The 25,337-nt window shown below is 21.7% G+C and overlaps 11 protein-coding genes across 11 annotated transcripts; 6 read left to right on the top strand and 5 right to left on the bottom strand.

Annotated features, from left to right (window-relative positions):
- Window positions 1-164: 164 nt before the first annotated feature.
- Window positions 165-3,137, bottom strand: SRAE_1000088400 (Redox-regulatory protein FAM213A; the record flags this gene model as incomplete). The annotated part of the gene is made up of 3 exons (XM_024647771.1): window positions 165-890; window positions 2,456-2,893; window positions 2,961-3,137. The coding sequence occupies 3 exons, from the start codon at window positions 3,135-3,137 to the stop codon at window positions 165-167; spliced, it is 1,341 nt and encodes a 446-aa protein (XP_024501816.1).
- A 1,274-nt stretch (window positions 3,138-4,411) lies between these two features.
- Window positions 4,412-5,894, bottom strand: SRAE_1000088300 (TAR DNA-binding protein 43; the record flags this gene model as incomplete). Its single annotated transcript, XM_024647770.1, has 5 exons — window positions 4,412-4,608; window positions 4,660-5,014; window positions 5,072-5,328; window positions 5,427-5,727; window positions 5,772-5,894. 5 exons carry the CDS (start codon window positions 5,892-5,894, stop codon window positions 4,412-4,414), a joined length of 1,233 nt encoding a protein of 410 aa, XP_024501815.1.
- A 243-nt stretch (window positions 5,895-6,137) lies between these two features.
- On the bottom strand, window positions 6,138-7,430 carry SRAE_1000088200 (E3 ubiquitin-protein ligase RING1; the record flags this gene model as incomplete). Its single annotated transcript, XM_024647769.1, has 2 exons — window positions 6,138-7,289; window positions 7,353-7,430. 2 exons carry the CDS (start codon window positions 7,428-7,430, stop codon window positions 6,138-6,140), a joined length of 1,230 nt encoding a protein of 409 aa, XP_024501814.1.
- A 478-nt stretch (window positions 7,431-7,908) lies between these two features.
- On the top strand, window positions 7,909-8,566 carry SRAE_1000088100 (Probable 28S ribosomal protein S26, mitochondrial; the record flags this gene model as incomplete). Its single annotated transcript, XM_024647768.1, has 2 exons — window positions 7,909-7,991; window positions 8,038-8,566. 2 exons carry the CDS (start codon window positions 7,909-7,911, stop codon window positions 8,564-8,566), a joined length of 612 nt encoding a protein of 203 aa, XP_024501813.1.
- Window positions 8,567-13,212: 4,646 nt separating this feature from the next.
- Window positions 13,213-13,945, top strand: SRAE_1000088000 (Neurotransmitter-gated ion-channel ligand-binding domain-containing protein; the record flags this gene model as incomplete). Its single annotated transcript, XM_024647767.1, has 2 exons — window positions 13,213-13,389; window positions 13,493-13,945. The coding sequence occupies 2 exons, from the start codon at window positions 13,213-13,215 to the stop codon at window positions 13,943-13,945; spliced, it is 630 nt and encodes a 209-aa protein (XP_024501812.1).
- Window positions 13,946-14,992: 1,047 nt separating this feature from the next.
- SRAE_1000087900 (ATP synthase subunit delta, mitochondrial) lies at window positions 14,993-16,139 on the top strand (the record flags this gene model as incomplete). Its single annotated transcript, XM_024647766.1, has 5 exons — window positions 14,993-15,066; window positions 15,141-15,146; window positions 15,522-15,660; window positions 15,713-15,955; window positions 16,011-16,139. The coding sequence occupies 5 exons, from the start codon at window positions 14,993-14,995 to the stop codon at window positions 16,137-16,139; spliced, it is 591 nt and encodes a 196-aa protein (XP_024501811.1).
- Window positions 16,140-16,589: 450 nt separating this feature from the next.
- On the top strand, window positions 16,590-18,018 carry SRAE_1000087800 (Tubulin alpha-4 chain; the record flags this gene model as incomplete). The annotated part of the gene is made up of 2 exons (XM_024647765.1): window positions 16,590-16,607; window positions 16,678-18,018. The coding sequence occupies 2 exons, from the start codon at window positions 16,590-16,592 to the stop codon at window positions 18,016-18,018; spliced, it is 1,359 nt and encodes a 452-aa protein (XP_024501810.1).
- A 179-nt stretch (window positions 18,019-18,197) lies between these two features.
- Window positions 18,198-18,458, bottom strand: SRAE_1000087700 (Hypothetical protein; the record flags this gene model as incomplete). Its single annotated transcript, XM_024647764.1, has 1 exon — window positions 18,198-18,458. One exon carries the CDS (start codon window positions 18,456-18,458, stop codon window positions 18,198-18,200), a length of 261 nt encoding a protein of 86 aa, XP_024501809.1.
- An 819-nt stretch (window positions 18,459-19,277) lies between these two features.
- SRAE_1000087600 (Hypothetical protein) lies at window positions 19,278-21,225 on the bottom strand (the record flags this gene model as incomplete). The annotated part of the gene is made up of 2 exons (XM_024647762.1): window positions 19,278-19,454; window positions 20,743-21,225. The coding sequence occupies 2 exons, from the start codon at window positions 21,223-21,225 to the stop codon at window positions 19,278-19,280; spliced, it is 660 nt and encodes a 219-aa protein (XP_024501808.1).
- A 1,523-nt stretch (window positions 21,226-22,748) lies between these two features.
- Window positions 22,749-24,233, top strand: SRAE_1000087500 (Equilibrative nucleoside transporter 3; the record flags this gene model as incomplete). The annotated part of the gene is made up of 3 exons (XM_024647761.1): window positions 22,749-22,809; window positions 22,861-23,015; window positions 23,073-24,233. 3 exons carry the CDS (start codon window positions 22,749-22,751, stop codon window positions 24,231-24,233), a joined length of 1,377 nt encoding a protein of 458 aa, XP_024501807.1.
- Window positions 24,234-24,365: 132 nt separating this feature from the next.
- On the top strand, window positions 24,366-25,319 carry SRAE_1000087400 (Hypothetical protein; the record flags this gene model as incomplete). The annotated part of the gene is made up of 1 exon (XM_024647760.1): window positions 24,366-25,319. One exon carries the CDS (start codon window positions 24,366-24,368, stop codon window positions 25,317-25,319), a length of 954 nt encoding a protein of 317 aa, XP_024501806.1.
- Between the last annotated feature and the right edge of the window lie 18 nt (window positions 25,320-25,337).

Raw genomic sequence — 25,337 nt, 5'->3', positions numbered from 1 at the left:
TTTTATTTGACTTAGAGAAAAAATATTATTTTCATGAAATTTTAAGAGATAATTATTTTTTTATTATAATTATATTTAATTTGAATAAAATAACAAATGATTAATAGTAATTATTATTGTTTTTTAATACTTAATTATTTAAAAAATTAATAAATTTTGATATTTTATACTGCTGATACACCGATATCTGTATCTGTTTTTAGTTTAACTAATTGTATATAATCTCTTGTGTTATAGATGGAATCCATACCATGACAATTTTGAGATGGATGATTTTGCATAAGACAGGAAATTGGTAAAATTACAGCTGGTAAAATATTTTTTTGTGAGATATTTGTTGGTGATGGACTTCTTGAATGTGGGTGATTAGTATTTGGTGTTGTTACAATTGATGAGGATATAGTATGAGAATTTCTAGAACAATTAGAATGACATGTTGATGCTGTGTTGCATTTACCAGCCTCTTCCTGACTACGTTTCCATATATTTCTACTATCATCAATACAATCATTAATTTTAGTATAATTATGTTTGTAATTTTGTGTACCACCATTACTATTATTATGTCCATTTAATGAAGTAAATGAATTTTGAAAAATAACGGGATTTAAATGTTTACAACAACCATGACCCTCCAAAAGAGCAATATTTTTTTTTTGACAATTTTCAATATCTTCTAATTTAGTGTTTTTATCTTTTTTTTCTAAATTATTATTATGATTATTAACATTATTTTTGTTTTCTTTTTTTGTTGACCATATATCCGTACAATAACAACAACTACATATTAATATAGTTGTGACCATTAATAAACCCACAACTATTGTAGAAAAGGAAATTGTTGTAGATTCCATTTTTAGATTACCATTAATTATTTTTATTTCATATAACTAAAAATTAAAATAAATGATAACATAAATAGATGGAAAAAAATTTTTATATTAAAGTTAAAAGAATACCATTAAAGTTAACAATTATATTAATCAAGATTAAAGTTAAAATCTTTAAAATAAAAAAGCATTTTCGTTATTTCCTTCTAATCTTAAAACATTATGTTATATATGTGTTCTATCTAAAAATGATATATAACATTTAAATTTTAACTTTTAAAAAAATAAAAATATTTTTAATAATATTTATGTAAAATATATATATTTATATATATATATTTTTTTTAGTATAAAATTATATGGATATGTTACTATTTTTGCTAACAAAAAGTACATTGGTCTTTGTTACATCACTTATAATTTTTCTATGTTTAACAGCAATTATAACTCTCTTAATTATAATAATTCTACTTACTAATGATTGTTGGTGGCATTTAGGTAAGATTTCATTTTAAAAATACTATAAAATCAAATAAAAAAAAATATAACAATAAAACTTTAGTCTTTATTTAAAAAAAAAACTATTATTATTAAGAAATTTATGTTATATATAAAATAAATTAAATATAAAAATTAAATACGTACAACAAAAATCATTAACCACAACCTCTTGAGGGATGACAACCTTTGATTTTTTAATATACAGTTTATCCCTCATGGTAATAAAAATATTTTTTAATTTAAAATAACAATATTTTATAGTACCAATTATCATTTATTAAAAGCATATGATAATTAAAAACAATCCCGTAGTAGCATCAAATGACTAAGTAAAATTTTTATTTATTGATAATAAATAATATTTACTTTAATACAAATTTTAAAACATAATAAAAAAATTATGTAATTATTTTAAAATGTAATTATAATTAAATATATCTACTATTTTTTTAATTATAATAAAATTTATGAAAAATTAAATAAGCCTAAAAATTTTTATTAAAAATTATAAAAAAAAAAAAAGATTTTTATTGAATTTTAAAATAAATACAATTTTTTTTTTTATTTCAGACAATTATATTAATTTAAGTGAGCGGTTAAATTTTTCGGAAAAACTTTCCTTAAAGTATCAACAAGATGGTAATGATCTTGATCAAATAGTATTAAATGAAGAAATTAATTATGAAGATGAGGAAGATATTAATGATATAAGTACAAAAAATGAAAATTTTCCATCAAATATTTCATTAAAATCTTTAAGATCCAGTATAGTTCATTATAATGAAAAAAATGGTAAAACAATTCATGAAATAAAAGAAAAAATTAATGAAACAAATTATTCTAAATTTATATAATAATATATTAATATAAAGATATATAAAATATTTTTATATTTTAGAGCCTTATTTACAACTCTATTTATATATCTCTTCCTCTTTTACAAATACTTAAAAGTTACTACTTTATTTTAATTTGAATAGGTTTTTAAATAACTACAAGAAATAATAGTTTTAATATAGTATATTTATATAAACATAAAAACTATAAATATAAATGTAACTGAGAATGTATTAAAGTACTTCTTAGGGAAAAACTTTCATATATTAGTCTAATTTTTTAATTACATCTAATATTTCTGTTGTATTAGCCCAATCTCCCCATTCTTTTTCAAGATGACTATATATCATTTTACCTTTAGATATCATATAAACACCTCCAAGTAAACGACCTTCACCCTCAAGATTTCCCTCAACTCCTGAATCTTTAGCTTTCATATAACTTAACCATAATTTTGGTCTCAAAAATCCTATCCATACAGGCATCCATCTCTCTACAGGTCCATAAAATTTTTTTTCTTTATCATAATAAATATCACCATCAAAAAATTTTTTAAATTCATCAACACCTTTATATTCATGAACAACACCAATAAGTTTCATAGATTTTTTTTCAAGTTCAGGTTTTAAAGAAACCAAATTTTGTGCCTCCTTTCTACATAAAGCACAACCAGGTCTTCTGACAGCCATTATTAAAACATTTTCATTATCTATTATTGAACTTGCCTAAATAAAAATCAAATATTTATAATACTTAAGTATTAACAAAAAATTTATATATTACTAATTATACCTCAATTGTAGGAGCAGTTAATACATCCTTTTCACTATTAATTTTAATCAATTTTGCTCCTCTTAAATAATTAATAGCTGGAGTTGATGATCCAATAATTAATTTAGTTGGTAGATTAGCATAAAGAACTACCCCAGCGATAGCAATCCCAATTGACGACAAGATCATTTCGAACATCTAATTAAAAAACGTTATGAAATTTCAATATTGTAATAGTAATTAGATTATAGGTCTGGTATAACTATATAACTAATTTCAATTAGGTGAAACTATGATATAATCTTATCGTTTTTTTATTCTAAACTCTCTATAAAATATACGTTATCATTAAATAAGTAATGTAAATATTTTCCATTTGAGACGACTTAAATATCTTTTATTATAATAAATGGTGATTGATTTAAATTTTATTTTTATTACAAATTAAATAAAGTTATTAAAACTTAATAAACAAAAATTATAATTTTGATTTAAAGATTATTCAATTATTTCTTCAATTTTGATTTTTAAATATTCAGTTTTTATGTTCCAAAAGTTTAATAAAACAAAATAATTAAATTACTTTTGAATGAAAAAAAAACTTTATGAATATAATAAATTTATTTTTTTAATATTTAAAGATTTCTAAAAGTTTTATCAATTACAGTTATGATAAAAATTGCCAATATAAAATACTCTTAAAGATAAAAATTTTTGCTTGAGTTTTATTAATTTAAACTTTTATTGAAACTTAATAGTTTTTTCTCCGTCTTCTTGAATATTATTATGACTTTGATATCAAAAAAATAACAATAACTGTTATTTTTTAAATATTTGCTGTTATTTATGATAAAATGCAAGTAGTAATTTACTATTTTTTTTTTTCATTTTTTATTACTACTTATTTTTGAGTCATCCCATTTGTTTTTCATTAATTATTATCTTTTTTTTCACATAATTGTATCACTTTGTTAATTAATTATAACCAATAAACCTTAACTAATTGTTTATTATCTTAACATATGAAGAAAAAACAATAATTAAAACAAAAATATTTATTTTTTATAAAAAATTAAAAAAATAATTTTTCCACGATTATCTCAAGAAATCAATGGACACAATTTAATGAAATTATGGTAATTCGATAGGTATATTTAATACCTAGGAATGTATTTTGTTTTTTCAAAAAAGAAGTTATAGCCATTAAAAATTTTTTTTCAAGGGATTAATTCTCTAGCCATTTTCTACCCATGTGTAAAATTTCACTTATATATCATTTATTCTTATAGATGTATTTTTTGTTTGCGTTTTCAGAGCCATATATATGTGAAGATAAAATTTTTATCAAAAAAATTTTGTGTTTCATATATTCAGCATATTTTTTTTTCTCCACGAAAAGTTTTTTAAATGTTTGAAAATTGAAAAGAAATTTATTAGCTCAAATTTCGCCTATATATTATTAAGGATAATGATTAAGAATGTTTGTTATCAATAAAATCTTCTTTAACATCTGGATCATCATCTTTTTGTTTTATTGGTTGATTTAAATTTAAAGCATCTATTCCGGTTTCAAGACTTCTATCAGTATATTTTGTTGATTTACTACTTTCTGTTGATTCTTGTGAATTAGATATCTGACACTCTTTTAAATTAGATACTTCTACAGCAACTGAAACACCATTTATTATATAATTATTTTTTTTTACTAATTTTGTAATACAAGAGTCATTTGAAAATGCTATAAAAGCAAATGATCTAAAAGGTCGTGGTATAAAAACCGACGTTACTGAATTACTAGGATTAATTTTTTTAGCCTCTTTTGTAAAGAAATTTTTTAATATATCTTGTGTTAAATCTTCTGTTATACGTGACACAAATAAGCGTTTTCGAATATTAGGTTTCTCAATTACAGAACCATTCTCCTCACTTTGTTTTGTATTATTAGGTATTTTTACTGTAACTGTACGATTGTCAATTCTTAATGGTGAACTTCGTAAAACTTTCATTTGACTTTTGTAGTCTAACATTCTAATGAATCCATATCCTTTTGACTGTCCATCCTCCTTCTTTTTTATCTAAAATAAAATATTTTGGTAAAACAAAAAAAAAAAAAGATTTATTATAATTCTCACCTGTGATACAGTAACTGTTCCAAATTTTTCAAAATACTTTCTTAAATCTTCTTCTGTATTAGAATATGGGATACCTAGAACAATCAAATCTGACGTCACTTCTTCAGTCTGTGAATCATTATCATCATCATCATTCTTAGAACGTTTTTGTTTCATATTTGTTGAAGTTATACCTTCAAAACCATCTTCGTCACTACAATCATAACAACTAAGACAATCATCATCCATTAATTTTCTTCTTTTTGCATTTTGATCCCCTAAATAATATAATTATTACCATAAAATAAAAAATAATAATAAAAAAATATAAATAATTAATCAGAGAAAAAAAGAATTGATAAAATAAAATACATACCCGGTCGATAAAAACCATGCCCAAAATTAGTATATCTATTACGGTCATATGAACATGATTGTTCAGAAAATATAACTGTAAATTGTTTTCCTTTCCATCCACCATGAGGTGATAAAAATTTTAATCCAGCTGGATCCATAAGAAGAGCTCTTTGTGTTCCAGATCTGGCATTATGGTATTTTAAACCACATGCTCCGGGTATAGCATGAGATAATGTTGATAATGTTAAGGAATCATCTTCATGTGTAGGTAATTCAATTATTTCTCTTGTAAATGGATCAATTACAGAAACGTAAGTTGGCTACAAACGTCAATAAAAACAATTAGTAAGAATAAAAATTATACCTCAATAATAGTTTCTGTTTGACTTGTTGAATCGGCTGCTTCAGTACCCTTTGTAATAGTAATTTTTTCTACAGAACTAGTTAGGAAATTTTGTTGATAATTATTTAAACACTCTTTTGACATAATAAAATAATCTTAATAAACTTTTATAAGTGAATGATAAAACAATATCTCTTATTTATGCATAAATAAAACATTGGAATAATGTCATATAACATATTCCACATATTAATAAATAAAAAAAAAGAACAGATAGTTAACTATAGTTAGAGAGAGTTTACCATATCATTTATATAAAATTTAAAAAGAAAATAAAAATTATTTATAATAAATAAACATGATAGTTATTAAAAATAAAAGACTTCATTACAAAGCATTAAAAATAATTACTAGGTGACTTTTTTGTTGTCCAATTGATTCTAATAATGTTGCTACTGTTTCTTGATGTCCAATAATTCTTTGACTTCCATCATTTAATGTAAAATTAAATTTACCATTATACATTTCATCACTTGTATCACAAATTTTTTGAAGATATTTTTGTAAATGACTAAAAGTTACATTACCATGCACACAAATAAATCTCGATCTTTTTAATTGCTTATTTGTTTTTTTATCCTCTAACAAATTTTCATTTGGTTTGAGTTCTATTTCAATTTTTTCTTTATTTAAACGATTTATCAAATTATCTTTATCTAACATTTTATCTTTTGACGATCCAGAACCATCATTGCTCCGAGCCGGAGAGTCTCTAGAATCTGTTAACCATTTATTCATCCGCATTTTAAAATCTTTTTCTCTACCGTTACTTTCAACATCCCTTGAGGCAGAACCATCCCTAGATATTGATGGATGTGATACAGAAGTTGTAGCAGTTGACGTTGCATCAGACATCTCTGAAGGCACCAAAGATTCCTCTGAACTATCAGTAGTTGAAGAATCACTTGAATCAGTACTACAACTACTTATTGATGATATATCCTCATCTGATAAATCTCCTATACTAACAGTTTCTTCATTTGCTTCTATACTATCCAAACTTTCACCCACATTAGAAGAATCTTTTTTATTATTTTTACGCTTTTTTTTTGGAACTTCATTATTTGTTTGTAACTTAACTTTCTTTTTAGCAGCGGTTTGTGCTTTCATACCTTCTGCAATACTTTTTTGTAAAGCTTCTAAATTTGCCTTCTCATCAAATTTTGCATTAACAGCATTTTGTAGTTCATCGAATAACCTACGATCTGGAAAAATGGCATTTACCAGAGAATCAAAGTTTTCATCTCTCCTTAAACTCCTTTTTGATACTAATTTCTTTCTACACGTAGGACATTCTTTATTTCCACGTTGGAGGCATAATGTTATACATTGCTCACAAAAACGATGTAAGCATTCTTTTGATGTCATGGTTGTCTGTAATAAATCTAAACATATTGGACATGTTAATTCTGTTTTTAATGTTCGTGAACCAATAGATACAGTTGTATCACCACCTTTAATAGGATGTGGTTTACGTATCTAAAAAAATATGTATATATATAATAAAATAATAATCTTATATTATAAAAATAAAATTATTACCTCGTCGTATTCTGATAATGCCATACCTTGCCTAGAACCTGAAGATTCAACTGCTCCACTATTTAAGCAAGTAGACATAATATTTAAAACAAATAATTATCACTAGTATTTGAAAAATGAGGATATTTAATTATCGAATAATAAAATATAGCTGTTCGATTTTATATATACATAGAGATTTTAATTCTGTTCAGAATTATGAATGAGCAAATAATGACAAATATAAAGTACTAGTTAAAGATGCGCAATTATACAAAAACATCTGCTTATTTACTAAATTGTTAGCTTTCAATTTAATAACTCTACAACAACGGCACAATATTAGAATACCGTTGAGTAAATGAAGTTTCTTAAAATTTGAATATTTGACTAATAATTCTCCAGTAACAGAAATTTTTTACCTGTTAAATATTAATAAAAATAAGTTATCTAAAGAGGAAGAGAAACAAAAAGCAATATCAAATGCGGTTTGTAATCACGAAACGGTTGATTTTGGAAATATGTTTATTTACTTTGTATAGAGGAATAAAGTTTATCTTGGTATATTCATTCTAAAATGTTTAATAAATCTTTTCTTTCTAATAAAGCATTATTATTATCTAGTGTTAGATTTTTTAGAAGAAAACAACCAAAACAAGGGTATTTTTAATATTTAATATTTTTTTTATTTAATGATAAATTTTAGAAAACCACCAATTTTACCACCGTCAAAAAAAGTTTTGTACAATATTGTTAATGTGCCATGGCAAAAAAAGGAAGTTGTTGAAGAATTATTATGGCGTCGTCATGTATATAATAATGCAATGATAACAATGCGTGAAATTTTTAAACAAGAAGTAGATATGAAAGAAAGTGCTGGAGTTGGTTTGGAGGCATTGCGTGTACAAGAAAAAGAAGAATTAGAAAACTGTTTATTATTAAATGAGGAAAGAAATAAAAAATTAAGAGCTGAAAGAGAGAAACGTGATGCTGAAGAGTTAATCAAAACAAAAGAAGAAATTTTCCAAAAGATTTGTTCTATTATTAAAGATGAAGAGCAAAATACAAGTATAAGAAGGGAGGAAGTTTTACGTTTAATAGAACAATCACCTAATTTCATAACAAAAGAAAATCTTGATGAAAAATTAGAAGAAGCTCTTAAAAATCCTGCTTCATTTGACTATGCTATTGATGTTCATGGTAATGTTACCCAAGATCTACCTAGGTTTATTTAAATTTGGTTTGCTTGTTTTTTTATTATAGTATAACTATTTTAGATATTGTTAAATAATGTTTTATTTAAAAAGTAAATTTATTTAATAATTGTTATGTTTAATATATATTGATATTAAAATCATTGTGATAAAAACAAATAGAAATAAATTTTTTTTCTAAATTTCTATGATTATATTGTTTTAATAAAATTTTTTATCATGATTATTTTTGTACCTAGATATTTATTAACACTAACGAGTAAAAAAAATTACTGATTAACGAGATAAAAAGTTTGAAACTGTAAAAAAAATGTTTTATAATTAATACAAGCTAGTCAATATATTAAAATTTTTAATTTACAAAATAGATTGACTATAATTAATAATTAAAAATTGTTACTAATAATTTGAAAAAAAAATTTTTTATTAAATTTGGTATAATAATCATGGAATTTTTTATATTTACTTTGTTAAATTGTATGTTTTTTTGGATTTTTATGCTATTAAATGTTAAGTTGACATTGATATAAAGATTTTATCAGTTTTCACAAATTATAAAAATATTCATTATTAACCAAAAAGCAAAAATTAGTTTAAATATAAAAAAAAATGATTTATAATTCTATTAAAGTTTTTAACTAAATAAATTTAAATATTTTGCCATATTCAAATAATGATCAAAATTTTTTTTAATGTAAATAAAAAACTTTTTTCCAAATTATAATATTATAATTTTTTTTTTCAAATCCACAAATTTAATTTTATTTTATAAACACCAAAAAATATATTATCCTTTTTGTTTTTCACTATCGGTAATCTTATTTCCTTATTTTTAAGAATCTAATTATATATTCTTTTTTGTAATTTATCAATTTTTATTCCTCATTATGATTAAGTTAAAAGAATCTTATAATTTTATTAGATGTTAGTATTTTAAATAAAATTATATAAGAACAATCAATTAATTTTTGATACTTAAATTTTATACATGTATTTATTTCTATTTTTGGTATAATTGTAATATAGAAATTTAGTTAATTAAAAGTATATATTTTAATGTATGATTTTGTCTGGTAATTAAGATTTGTTTACAACAGATATTATCAGTTTTCTAGGATTAAAGTGTATTAAATTAATTTTTAATTAATAGTTAATTTTCATTTAACGTGATAAATATCTTTCAAAATACCGATATAATTGTCAATAGAAAAATTACACTTTTTTCTTTTTTTTAAATTCTCATTATAATGAGTTTTTATTTTAAGTAAAAACAAAAGATAAAAAAAATTTTGTTTCTCAAAAAAATGCAATTATTATAATTTTCCTTAAATGTTTAATTTCCTATTTTTTTAATATTTACATTTTTAAATAATATGTTCATGATGTTTCAAATGAAATAGTTTTTCTCATAAGATAATTGTCTTCATTTTTAAATTATTATTTCTTCATTCTATTTTTATCACATTAAATTGGGGACATTTATTAAAAATAATTTGATCTTTGAAAATTTTAATTTACTATTTTTTTAAGAAATAGTTATTTAATTTACGTATAATAATTTATGCTTTCAATAATTAAAGAAAAGTTATGCTTAATTAATCACTGTGGAATAAATTAAAATTGTTTTTATTTATATTTTTAAAAAATAATATTATGAAAATAATATGAAAGTCTAAGTTATTTTTTTATTAATAAATGTACGGTATTGTGTATAGAAGTGTAAAATATTAATTAAAATAGTTTTGTTTATTTTTTAAAATTTCAATGAAAAAAGGTAAATATTATAATTAAAGAGGTTTAATTAAATTTGATTTTTCAATAAAATAAAATTTTTTAATCATTAGATAGTTTAAAAAATTTGATTAAATAAGTATATAGTTTTATATATTTTACATTCTTTAGCATATGATTTATGAATAAGGTACATTTACGTGACATTATATTGTTTATAAACGTGCGCCAAACTTAATTATATAAAAAAATAATAGTGTAATATTTTTATAAATTAAAATTTTATAACAGGATTATATTAATTTGGTATTAATAATTTTTACCCTGTCAATAAAAGTATAATCTTTTACAAATTAAAAATTTTCTATAGTTAATATAGACATCATTACACATTTATTTTTCATTAATAAAATATTTTTTATAGATATTCTTTAAAAGAACAACTAATAATACTTTAAAAATATTCTTTAGTCTTTATATTTTTAAAAAAATAATATTATTTTGTTTCTTTTTGTAAGTGAATATTATTAAACTTTTATAAATTATATTTGAAAATTATATAAAATATTTGAAAGTTTGAAAAATTTAAAATTAATGGTAATTGTTCACTATTATACTTGAATAAAATACTGATAATAAATTAAAAATGTAAGAATAAATAAGAACAATTGAAATAATTGCTTTTTTTATTTTATTCTACAAAAATGTAGAAAATTGGCATATAAATGTATTCCATGAATAATTGAAGTCTCATGATATATATTTTTTTTCATTTGTTGTGTTTTTAATAGCTCTATTACAAAAAATTAATGTGAAAAATAAAGTGTTTTTCTTAAAATTGGATTTTTTTTTCGGCATATAAAAAGAAATTTTTTTCTCACTTTTATACATTTTTTATTGTCTAAGATTTTTTATATTTTTGGTCTCTAAAAATGAATAATTATTTTACTACAATAAAATTTATATTCTTTGTATTTTTTTTTATCTTCACAATTAATAATAATCAAATTGAAGGTAGAAATTTTAGAATGTATCATCCAAAAATAATATTTAGATTGAATGATGCCGTAAATGCTTATAATCAAGGAACAAAAATATTAAATACTGAAAGACCAAGAGATTTTAACTATCAAACAGACTTTGAATGAATTTTTTAAAAATATATCAAATTGATTTAAGAATCATATAAATAACATTTTTATTGAAAATTATTTTAATATACAAATGTAATAGAATTTATTTTTTTTTTTATTAATATTTAAATGTACTAAAAAAAATTAGTCTTCCTAACAATACTTTACATGATATCATAATTTGTTGATTTGAAAAATAAATGAAAATTTTTATAAACCACACTGTTTTATTGATATAAATGATCATTAATCATTATCCTTTTATTGTCATAAAAGGTTTTTCAACTTTCAATGAATATATCAATAAACTCGAGAATAAAACTTTACAAATTTGTCAGTAATTAACTGGTCATATATATATATATATATATATATATTATACTACACAAAGTTGTTGATGCAGTTACAATATAATTAAAAAAAGATACATCTTAATTTTTATTTTATGTTATTCATCATATAATAAATAATGGAATTAATAGCGTTACTATTATAGATAAAATTATAAATAAAAATTTTAAATAATTATGAACGTTAATTTTTTAAAATAAAATATTAAATACTATTAAATGATATCATCTAATAAGTCCTTAATTTTAAATAAAAATTTTTATTTCCCTTTTTTTGATGTATGATATTTACTATAACCCAAAATTCATTAACAATTTTTTAGAAAATATATAGTTGTAGGGAAAATTAATTCTCAAAAGAATCATACTCATCAATTTTCCTGATACTTTTTGCTAGAAGAAAGTCTATAAATATCAGTATATTTACAAGACGGGGATGAATTTTATAAGAATAATTTTATTTTTGGTATTTATTTTCTTAACAATAGCTCAAACTATTTCCGTTCCTCATAATAGGATAAAAAGAGTAGCCTATAGGATAACTTCAAAGACCACTCGTACTCGTTATCATAATGGACGTCAAGTAACTGAAAAAAGAACATTCTTTTCCAGAGTATGGAGTTTCTTTGGTTAAACTATAAAATTTTAATTAAAAATTTTGAACATATGGGATTATTTCTAAATTTAAAATATAATATTTTATACTAAAAAAATAAAAATAAAAATTCAATATTTAGATTTATATTGTTGTATAAAACAAAATTCATACATAATAAATATATCTCATTTTCTTTACATATGTAGTTTTACTAAAATTTTTATTAAATTGCCCTCATATAAATGTTCTCGTGTTTCTAAATCATGCCTATCAAATATTCTTCCAGTTTATAAAAAAAAAAGTATTCCCTCCAATATATATATATATATATATATTTATAAAAATTTTTTATTTAACCATAAATAAAATTTCTTATTTTAAATCTTTCTCTTAAAATAAATTTATATAGATTTAATTTTTTATATTTAAATAAGTATATATGTTATTTCTGAAAATATACATTTTGAAATTATTATAATTTGGATATATAGATATTTATGAGACTAAAGTCTATTATTTTTTCATTGTTCATATTCTTTCTTTTAAATTGCTTCCTAATTTCTAACCATTTTAACATATGGTAAATTTTCAGGTTTTTCTTAGTAATTACTACATAGGCAAAAATTTTGCTTTTTATTCAATACTCCTTTACATAGCTTATTCTTTTTTACAATTAAACAATAAGCTCAAATTTCCAAAAACATTTGTTGATTTAAAACAACTCTTTACTTATTCTATTCTGAATATTTAATCAATCATTGAAAATATTTCTTTTTTAATTCTTTATTTACTAATAAATAAATTTTTTTTTTCTTTTAAAGTTATTTTAATGAAAAGAATATTATATAAAAAATAATGCAATTTTTTAATGTTATTCTATTTTTAAACCTAATATTTATTACACCTATTTCTATATATGGTCATACATTCGAGGATATTATTATTGAAAGACCAATTAGAAGAATTGATGTCAGGGAACTCTTTGTTGAATATTATAATAATGAAGCTCCTGTTATTGGACAACCAACAAATGTAAGAATATAAAAACAAAATTATTAATATTTTATAAATAAAGCATAAAATAACTAAAAAATTTATAACATACAAATATTTTATATATTAATTTTTTTTTTAGATTAAACTACAACTAACAATATACGATTTTCAGACACGCCAATATGAAAATAGTAAAGAAGGGATAATATTTATTAAAATTCACCAATCATGGAGTGATCATAGATTCAATTTTAAAGGCCGCGTAACATCTTTACCTGATTTAGAAGAAAGAATTTGGAAACCTAATATATGTGTAATAAATGCATTTGATGATAAATTAATTTCTAAACATGTTGATATTTTTGAAAATTCAATGGTATCATATACAGAGCTTAAACGTCTTTCTATTCCTGTTGTTAATGGAAATGTGACAATTAATTTTGAGGACATACCATTAACTGAAAATGAAATACAAAATACATTATCTATTTCAAAAGTTATACTGAAACCATCAGTAGCTATGAAGATATCTTATGAAGTGGAAGGCAATAATACTCAAAGTATGGTATCATTAATTTTAAAAATTAAATAAAAATTTATTATCATTTTAACAATTATAAAACATTTAAAATATACTGAAACATATTTACATTTTTACATACTAAAATAAATTTTATTTTTATTAACCATTAAATTAATCTTTTTAAATGTATAATAATATATTCTATATGGATTAATCAAAATTTTTTATTTACCATTATGTATAATAAAATTTCAATGAAATGAAAATATTTTTAATTGAGAAAAAAAAATTTAAACTGTAATAAATTTAAAAACAAAAAAATTACTTAATAAAATTATTCAACTAGGTGGTCAAATCTTTACATAACATTTATTTGCCTAAATATTTATTTAAAATAATAGCATTTAAAGTGGTATAAAAATTTTAAAAAACCTTTTAAGCATATTATAATTATTAAAAAAAAAACGACTATTGCTTTGTAATAACCTTTTTTTTTATAAACAATAACATTACTATTCATTTAACAAGACATTTTACATAATAGTTATGGATAACTTCTCAATTAGTTTTCCATATAATTAAATAAAAAATAAAACTATTATAACTTTCTTTAAATATGTAAAAGAATTTGAAATTAAAAATTTTTTTGTTATAAAATTTCATTACATTCATAAAAAGTATAATTAGTAATAAAAATTTTGAATGTAACAATAATATGTTTTTCTTTATTTTCTAAGTTTAATCGACTATTCCCAATCCAATAAAAGTTTAACCTAAAATAACACTAGGTTTCTGTTTTTTTTACAAAAAAAAAACCATTCTAAATAAAAAAGTTATTCTAAAAAATAATTTTATATATTATTGTATGGAAGTTGATAATATTGATGGTGAAAAATTAATTATACACAGTTTAATAAATAATGTTTATTAATAATAAATATGAAATTTATATTATTTATTTGTCTCATTACTATTTTATAACAAAATATACTATTTTTTAATTTTTTATGATTTAAATTTTTAATAAAAAAATTTCTTTATAACAAAATTCTTTTTACTTTTTTAAATTTTATAGTAGTTAGAATATTTTAATTTTTATAGATACTATAACATTTTATGTCTATAAGCATTATACATAAATGTCTTGATGAAATAAAAAAAAAAAAATTCTATGCAGATTTGGAAACCAAGTATGTCTTAAAAAAACAACGATCAAATAACCACAAAACAAAAAACCCAAAAATCAAAAATGATTTTATTTCAGGGTTGAGTAAGTTTCAATTCTAAAATCTTTTTAAATTCATAAATTACTAAAAGTACAAAAAAAAAATTGACGAGGAAATATTATCATTGAAAGTGTACTAAACTTATTTTTAAAATAATAAGAAATATATTTCTTAAGAAAGATAATAAAGTACAAAATGTTGTTTAATCTTTAGTTATTATATAAAACAAATACATCTTCTTGTAGAGTAACGTCTACCGTTACTTAATCATTTTTTATCGTTATAAGAAATAAAAAAGTACACGTCCCTCCAACTAGCTGAGCTCCCATTATTTTACTCTATTGCGATCAATTCTTTGATCTTTTGATGAATCCATTTTTTTATACTTATTTATTTATTTTAATTATTATATTTTTTAGAACCATCATGTCTTTTTTGGCTCGTGCTCTTCGTCAGGCTCCACGTCTTTCTGCTTTATCTGCACGTTTTGCATCTGCTGCTGCTGAATCAACACATAATGCCAATGAACTTAAATTTACTTTAGCATCTCCAGATACTGTAAGATTCTAATTTTTTTTTAAAAATTTTTGTAAATTTTAAATTTTCTTAGTCATATTTTGATAAAGTTATTGTTAAACAAGTAGATGTTCCAACTCTTGCTGGAGTTGTTGGTATTCTTGCAACTCACGTTCCAACATTAGGAGTATTAAAACCTGGAGTTGTTAAAGTTACAGACAATGATGGAAAAGTTACAGAATTATTTGTCTCATCTGGAACTCTTTCAATGAATATTGATGGATCCTGCCAAGTTTTAGGAGAGCAAATTGTACCAATTACTGAGATTGATGAATCTGTTAGTCTTTTTTTTTTAAATATTTAAAAATTAATTAAAAAATTTTTTTTTCTAGGCTGCCCGTAAAGTTTTAGAATCAGCTCAACGTAGATCATCTGAAGGAAGTGATAAAGATAAAGCCGAAGCAATGATTGAAGTTGAAGTTGCTGAAGCTCTTATTAAAGCTGTAACCGGAGGACATTAGTTTTTTCATTTTATAGTGTTATTTTTTTTTACACTACTAGTTGAATGCTATAAAAGCTATTCATTTCTTTTTTTGATAGATGCCGTTTTTATCTTATTAAATATAAAATTATGAGATATAAATTTTTATCATTCTTGTTATTATATATAATATTTAAATATATGCCTTTAAGAGTTTTTTTATTGTTAAATATTTAAAAGTAATTCCACCATGGGAACTATTGTTTAAGATTATCTGTTACTAAGGCTATTTTTGTTTAGTATTAACAATAGACTTTATATAGTCAGAAATGAATTTGTACAAAAAAAAATGTTTTAAAACAGTTATTTTCCATATTCTAAAAAAAAGGGGTGGTTTTAAAAATGCATTTGAGTAGAAATTTAAATTTGGAATATAAAGAAAGTCTTCATTTTTAATTCTAAAGTGATTTAGAGTACTTTTCTACATAATATGTCTAATTCAAAGTCTGTAAGTTATGTCGACCCTTTTTTTTGAAAGTGCGAATGTGTATAATTTTTTTTTTCTCACTTATTTTTAGAGAGAAGTTATTTCAATTCATATAGGACAAGCTGGAGTTCAAATTGGTAATGCATGTTGGGAATTGTATTGTTTAGAACATGGAATCACTCCTGATGGAATGATGGATGTAGATATTTCTTATGGTATTGAGGATGATTCATTTAATACATTTTTTTCTGAAACATCAACAGGAAAACATATTCCTAGATGTGTTATGGTAGATCTTGAACCAACCCCTTTAGATGAAGTAAGAACAGGTGCCTATCGTCATTTATTTCATCCTGAACAATTATTATCAGGAAAAGAAGATGCAGCTAATAATTATGCTAGAGGTCATTATACTAATGGAAGAGAAATTATTGATGTTTGTATGGATAGAATTAGGAGGTTAACAGAAAATTCTAAAGGATTACAAGGATTTTTAATTTTTCATTCTTTTGGAGGTGGAACTGGTTCTGGGTTTACGGCGCTTCTTATGGAAAGATTAAGTATAGATTATGGTAAAAAGTCAAAATTGGCGTTTTGTGTTTATCCTGCTCCACAAGTTTCAACAGCAATGGTAGAACCATATAATTCTATATTAACAACTCATACAACTCTTGAACATTCTGATTGTAGTTTTATGGTTGATAATGAAGCCATATATGAGATATGCCATAATAAATTAGACCTCCCAAGACCAACATATACAAATCTCAATAGAATTATAGCACAAGTCATTTCATCAATAACAGCTTCACTTCGTTTTGATGGTGCATTAAATGTTGATTTAACAGAATTTCAAACAAATCTTGTTCCATATCCTCGTATTCATTTTCCATTAATTACATATGCACCTATCTCTTCTGCCGAAAAGGCATTTCATGAAGATTTTACTGTTCATGAAATTTCAAAACAATGTTTTGAACCTGGAAATCAACTTGTTAAATGTGATCCAACTCATGGTAAATATATGGCATGTTGTATGCTTTTTAGGGGTGATGTTGTACCTAAAGATGTTAATAATGCTATAGCTAAAATTAAAAGTAATAAAAATATTCAATTTGTTGACTGGTGTCCAACAGGATTTAAAGTTGGTATTAATTATCAACCACCAACAGTTGTTCCTGGAGGAGATTTAGCTAAACTTCAAAGAGCTGTTTGTATGTTAAGTAATACAACAGCTATTGCTGAAGCCTGGGCTAGATTAGATTATAAATTTGATCTTATGTATGCTAAAAGAGCTTTTGTTCATTGGTTTGTTGGTGAAGGAATGGAAGAAGGAGAATTTACAGAAGCAAGAGAAGATTTAGGTGCATTAGAAAGAGATTATCAAGAAGTGGCTATTGATAGTAATGAAGGAGAAGATGATGAATACTAAAAACAATATTTGTTTTTAAGTATAAAAATATATTTTTAAAAATAAATTAAATTTTTTTTATAATTAATTAAGAAAATAGTTATTAGAAAATATAGAAATGTTTTATTATGATATGCTATAAAAATACAATAATCATATTATTTTTTTTAATTGTTTATCATTATTTTAAAATACAAATTTTAGCAATGGTGATGATGATGATGGAAAAATCCATGATGATGATGATGATGTCCATACTCTTCCATAATAACAGTTGGGTAACCTCCATATGCTGGATAGGCTCCATATGCTGGATAAGCACCACCATAAGCAGGATAGACTGGTGGTTGTGGATAAACAGCTCCAGCTACAGGTGGAACATATGCTGGTGGAGCAATTGGTACACCTGGTGCATAGTATCCTGGATTAATAATAATTCTTTCTTCGTCACAATGTCCCATAATATTTAGAAAATTTAAATAAGAATGATAGTGATTAGAGAATATTCTTACTTATATAGAAAGTTTTCTCTATACTATGATGCTTATAGTGATGTGATCTATTATGTAATTAATAAGCATAGGTGTCATGATTAAAGTCGTTTGTAAAATATGACTCAACAAACTATAAAAAATAAATAATCTATAACATTGACTAGAAAAAAGGTATAGTTATCAGAAAAAATTTATATTCTTTATTTTACCATCTATATTTGCATACTTATATTAGACTTTGGTGTGGTACATTGACAATAAATATAAATTTTTTTTTATTGTTGATATATTTAATAATATAAATTTTTATATTAAAAAAGAATAAGTGGTTAAAAGTCAACAGAATAAATTTTAAAACTATTAATTTTAAAAGACATTTCTATTAATACTGTAATATTTAACTTTAATTTTAAAAATTAGACATCAAAATTTTTTATTATTGAAAGATAATTATATTTTAATGATAAGTAAATACTTTTTTTTTATTTAATACACTTATGTTAATGAAATATAACTCATGCATATGTGACTAACTTTATTATTCATATTTATAGAAGAAGTTTATATAAGGAATAAAATATGAATTAGGAAGATATTTTTATAAAATAAAATAATAATTTAATTATTTTATATACTTTCAAAATGTAAATTTATATTATTAAAGTCATATTTTGAAGAAAAAAAAAATAAAGAAAAATTATTTTAATCAAAATTTTATTTATTTTTAACAAAAATTTTTCTAAAGTAAAATTTTTATATTAAAATAGTATATCATATTGATATAAATTAATGATGTTCTTTATGATCCTTGTGGCAATGTTCACCACCAGCATGTTTATGTCCCTTTTCATGTCCATGCTCAGTTTCGTGGCATTTCTTCTCATGGCAATGCTCCTTCTTATGGCATTCTTCTGTCTTATGCTCGTGATGTTTGTCTTCACAATGTTTTCCGTGATCCATTTTCTAAAAAAGGTATAATTAGTTAAAAAAATACAATGCGAGAATGGTACATAATAATAAAAATGTATGCTATGATCAAATGTTCCTTCTTTTATAACAAATGTTGTTTACATTGCTTATTCATTGTACATCAATAAATGAAATGATTAAGATGTTGATAAAATAATTTAAATTGATAAATATTTATCTTTTTACAAATATTTATAGAAAAATGATCTCAGTCATAACTGTAATATATTTTTTTTTGTTAAACTGTTAAGCATAACTCAACAATATTTTTGTATCTTATACTAGTACCGGAAACAATATTAAAAATTTATTTTGATTTTTTTTCATATTGACAAAAATTATAACTTAAAGCTAATTGATAAAAAGAATTATTAAAATAATATTTTGATAACGTTAAAGAATTAATTTGTTTATATTTCAATTTTGTTATCAATTTCCATCAATCAAATTGTGAACATATATAATTAACTCGTTATTTAATTAAAAAAATTTTTTTTTTTTTGCTTATATTAATAAATGTTGTTTTGTATTAATCTGGTTCAAAATTATTATCAAAAATAATTTAGTTAATTTTAAATAATTTATAAAAAAAAAAAAAAATTCTTTAATATACAATAAATATTTACATTTTATCAGTTTATTTTACACTAAGCATTTTTGATATTTGAAGAATAAATCTTTTTATCTAAACTTTTTATTAATAATAAATAAATATAGATTTAATAAAATTTATTTAAAATTTATATTGTAAACATTGATACTACGTTATTTTTAAATTCATTTTAAATATGTAGAAAGATAGATCATTAAATGGTATAATGAAATTTTAGATGAATAACCTCCAATTTTAAATTTTTATAAAATAAATAATTTGTATTTTTTTTTTTTTGAATTTCTTTTAAAATATAAATTAAATTTATATAACAAATATAAATAAAAATATTTATTTTTATTAAAAAAAATTTTTTTTAAACAACAATTTTTGTGTATTAATCATCAATTAAGATGTAAATTATTATATGCTCAAAATTTCTTTAATAATAAAATTTTATAGATCATTTTTATTTAACAATAATTGATAATAAATAATTGTGTAGGAGTATGATTGAAATTCTTTTTATATAATATTTATAAAAAAAAAAGTATAAAATTTGCACCATTTGTAATATAAGACATTACATTTAATTTAATCAAAAAAATAAGAAATTTGTTTAAAAATTTAAAATTAATTAATATCATTTAAGATTGATATGTGTTTAAAAAGTTTTTTTGACTTCATAACTTCTTCCTCTATACAGTATGGGCAATTGGAACAAGTAGATTGATCTTGAATACTTAAACCACTCATTTCTTCTTCTAACTTTTTTGTTTTCTTAGAAGCTAAAATTTTAGAATCACTTTTTGGTTTCTTTTCATCTGTTACTTTAGTTATATTTAAATTTTTTTCTTTTATAATTCTATTATCTTGTTTCTTTTTAAAAGACTCAATCAACTTATTGTTTTTTTTGCTTTCATTACTCACTCCAAAAGAGTTTTTTCTTTTTATTGATACTGTATTTTCTTTGTATATACTCATATTTGATGGAAAGACTATATTGGCAAAGTTGAAATTTTTTTTATTTTTTATATCTGGAACTTGTCTTTTGCTTTTGTTTAACTTTAAAACATCAATATACTCAATATTTTCTATTGAAGGAAATCGACTTAATGAAGCATTGCTGTCATTCAATTGTAAAGATAATAATTTTTTATCAGAATAAATCATATTAAAATAACATACTAAAAATTAAATAATTTTTTTTTATTTAAATGTAGAAGAAATTTGATTTTTAATAAATTTCATATGACAATGTTATATTTAAAAAAAAATAATAAAATATAATACATTTTTTTCTTTTATAATGTAATAAATTTATAAGAAATATGAAGAAAACAGATGTGTTGTCATAGAAATTATTCCATATATTATGAAAATTCATCAACATAATATAAGAAATATTAAAGTAAGTTTTTTTTTTTAAAAATATACTTTATTTTAGTAAATCTTTTTTTTTAAAGATATATGTTTTGATATTATTAATAGTTAGCTTTATTTTTTTATCTATATTATTAATTAACAATTTTAAATTTTTAAAAAGCGTATACAAGTTTATTGAAAATCCTATTCAATTTGTTAATACACGTGATAAAAAAGATATAAATAATGTTTACTATTTTGCTACATTGATTTTATCTAATGGATTATTTACTATGTTGGCTATTCTCGGTGTTATATTAGAAATAAAAATACTTTATCAAATATATGACATAATAATGGCATTTTTCTGTTATTTATTACTTTTATTTTATTTATTTCCATTTGTATGTCTTAAATATTGTTCCCATAATATTTCAAATAATTTTTTAACATATTTTTATTTTTCTGATTACCTTAATGATCAAATATTTAAATGTAAAATAAGAAAAGAATTTTATAATACTTATGAAGAAAAGAAATTAAATGATATATTAATAATTGTATTCTTTTTATTAACACATTTTATGGTACATAAATTGTTGAATTGTATAACATTCACTCTAAAATTTAATGATCTAGTAATACCAAAAATATTAAAATATAAAGATACAGCTAAAATCATACAAGAAGAAGCTTTTGATAAATATATTTATGGTCATGACTTGTGATTCTAAAAATGAAATATACAAAAATTATATTATAATATTTATATTTATTTTAAAGATCGTAATCGTTACAATGAAACAATTAAAAAGAAAAAGTTAATTTTTAATTATATTATTTATATTTAGGAATTTAAATATATTTCTACTTCTTAATTATCTTAAATATAAATAAAATAATATAATTGTGCTATAACAAAAATTTCTAGTTTTATATTTCGGAATTATGTTGAATCTATAAACTTTTATTAAAAGTGTTTTAAAGTTCATAGGACAATTATAACTTTTAGAATGTAATTTATTCTTTGGAATTATATGCTTACTTATCATTTAAACATTTTGTGAATGTTATAAAGATCATTAACAAGTTACTACTTTCCCATCAAACTATTTCCATATCATTTTGATACAAGTTATTTCTTGTCTAAAATAAAAGCTATATTTATTTCCTAACATTATAATCTTTTAGTCTATCTTAGACGATGCATTTTTTTTTATTACTTTTATAATACTAAATTTAATAACGCTATATATTATAGTGTTAAAATTTTTTAAATATTTAAATATATTTTATATTTTAGATTTACAATATAAAAGAAAAATTGTAAGATGACTGAGTTTGAAGAATCAGATAAATTTAAAAAAATTGACTTAAATACTTCAAATTTAGGTAAATTTATTATTTCTAATATATATTTTAATATATCTTCATTTTTTTTAGATCATGAGTCAATTAAATTTGTAAGTGAAGACAAATTAAATCATGAAACAACTTCCAGTCCAACTGACAAAGGAAGTATTGTTTATATTCATTTCTTTTTACAAGGTATTGGTACCCTTATACCATGGAATCTTTTTATTACTATTGCACCAATGGTATGTAATTATTTTTTTTTTAAATTTATTATTAATAATATTTTTTTTTTGTTATAGTACTTTATAAATTATAAACTTAAGGATAATACACAATTGGATACACCAACATTTTATGCAATCAATTTTTTTTCTTTTCTTGGATTTTTTGCCAATTTTCCTCAATTATTTTTACAAGGTCTTAATATTGTTACACCAATGAAAGGAGAATTATCAAAACGTATAAAAATTGTCATACCATGTATAGGTAGTGTCGTTGCCTTAACAATATTTTTAATATATGTTGATATATCAAATTGGATTGATATATTTTTTTGGATAACAATGATATCAGTTGCTTTTATGTGTGCAACAAATGGTGTTTATCAAAATTCAATGTTTGGATTAGCTGCTAATTTTCCACAAAAATATACAAATGCAATGATTCTTGGTGCCAATATTTGTGGAACATTTGTTTCCCTAATAAATATTATGACAATCATTGCTTTAGATAATGTACAATTAACAGCTTTCGTATATTTTATGATTGCCTTAGCTACATTAGCAATATGTTTTGTCTCAATGTTTTTTGTTGAAAAAAACAAATATTATAAATATAATATGTCTGTTTGTACGATAGAAAAAGAAAAATTGATGGAAGATAATTCAAAACAAGAAAGTATTCATCAACAATTATTACATGTATGGAAATGTTCCTCACAACAATATATGAATATATTTGTTCTTTTCTTTATTACATTAGCTTGTTTTCCTCATATGTTTTGTGATATTTCTATCTTTAGATCAAATGGAGTTTATGAATTTATAGTACCTGAACAACTTTATGTTCCTGTTTTTACATTTTTATTATTTAATTTTAGTACAGTCATTGGTACAATTGCAGCAGATTATATCAAAATTTTAAAACCACGTCACTACTGGATTCCAATTTATCTACGAATCTCAGTTTTTATTGTTTTATTTTTCTGTAATTATCATTCTGCCAACAGAAAACTTCCAGTAATTTTTTATAATGAATGGATACCAATAACAATGAATGTTTTTCTAGCCATTACAAATGCATATTTTACATCAGTTATAATGATGCATATCCCTAAATCTGTTGATTCAAAACATGCTCAAATGGCTGGTATGGTTGGTTCATTTTTTATAATTTTTGGAATCACAATGGGTGTACTTTTTACATTTGTAATAACGTTTGCTATTGAAAATTTAGGTTAATTAATAATATATTTCATCTTTATTTTTTTTTTTTACTTTCATTATAAAAATAAAATTTAAATTTATTATTATTTATATTTTAATATATTATAAAATGATTAAATATACTTTATTTATTGTATAATTTTAAATATGCCATTTAATATATTATCTTTTTTTATTTCATTGTTAAATATAAATGTATACATTATATTATTAATTTTGGCATTTGTACCAAATTGTACCAAAAATAATTTAGGAGGAAATTCTAAAATTCAACGAAATTCTTTTAATAAAAAACAAAATGAGTCATTTGAAACTTTAAGCAAAAGAAAAAAAAAGAAAAAGAAAAATAAAAGATCTTCAAATTGTGGAAGTCATCATTCAAGTAGTAGTAAACCACCTGAAAATAATTTTTTCATCATTCAAACTCCACTTCCAACCAAGGCTAAAACTTTTGATGAAGTATCAATAGATTCAACATCTCTTTATGATCCTACATCTCAAACTAATTGTAATAATAATTTTATTTCAAAATCAAAAAAAATGAAAATGTTAGCTGAGGCTCAAAAAATATGTAATATTGTTAAACCAGAAATTGTAGACAATTTACAATTAAGTAAAAAGAAGATTACAGTTGTGAATATTGAAAAAGGTAAAGAAGTTGATAAAATTCAAAGAAATTCAAAGGTGCCTCAGGTTAAACCAACGCTAAATACCACCCCAGCTCCAATAACCTTGATGCAGGAAAAAAAAGTAGAAATAAGCATTTCAAAAGATGAAAATAATGCCTCAGAAATAAATCTTGCTGTGGGAGATATTAAAGCAAAAGCTATGTCTGATAAAAGTAAAGATACTATTACTGATGGAAAAGAAAAAGAGAAGGTAGAAATTTCAAAACAAGAATTAGATAAAAAGTCACATCGTGAACAAGAATTTAGTCAAAAAAATGATATTATGTTACCAGAAAATGAAAAGTATGAAGAACTAGGAAATGTACTTGATTCAAAAATATTTAAACTAGAAAAATCATTAAATGTAAAAGCCGATGACCAAAAACAAAGTGAATGCGAAAAAAATCAAACATCATTAGGGGAGAAGAAATAAAAGTAGGTATTACAAAAA

Source organism: Strongyloides ratti (assembly GCF_001040885.1).
Source record: "Strongyloides ratti genome assembly S_ratti_ED321, chromosome : 1".
In the NCBI taxonomy this organism is placed as follows: Eukaryota; Metazoa; Nematoda; class Chromadorea; order Rhabditida; family Strongyloididae; genus Strongyloides; species Strongyloides ratti.
Note: the sequence above shows the minus strand (reverse complement) of the source record. Positions and strands in the feature narration are given on the sequence as shown.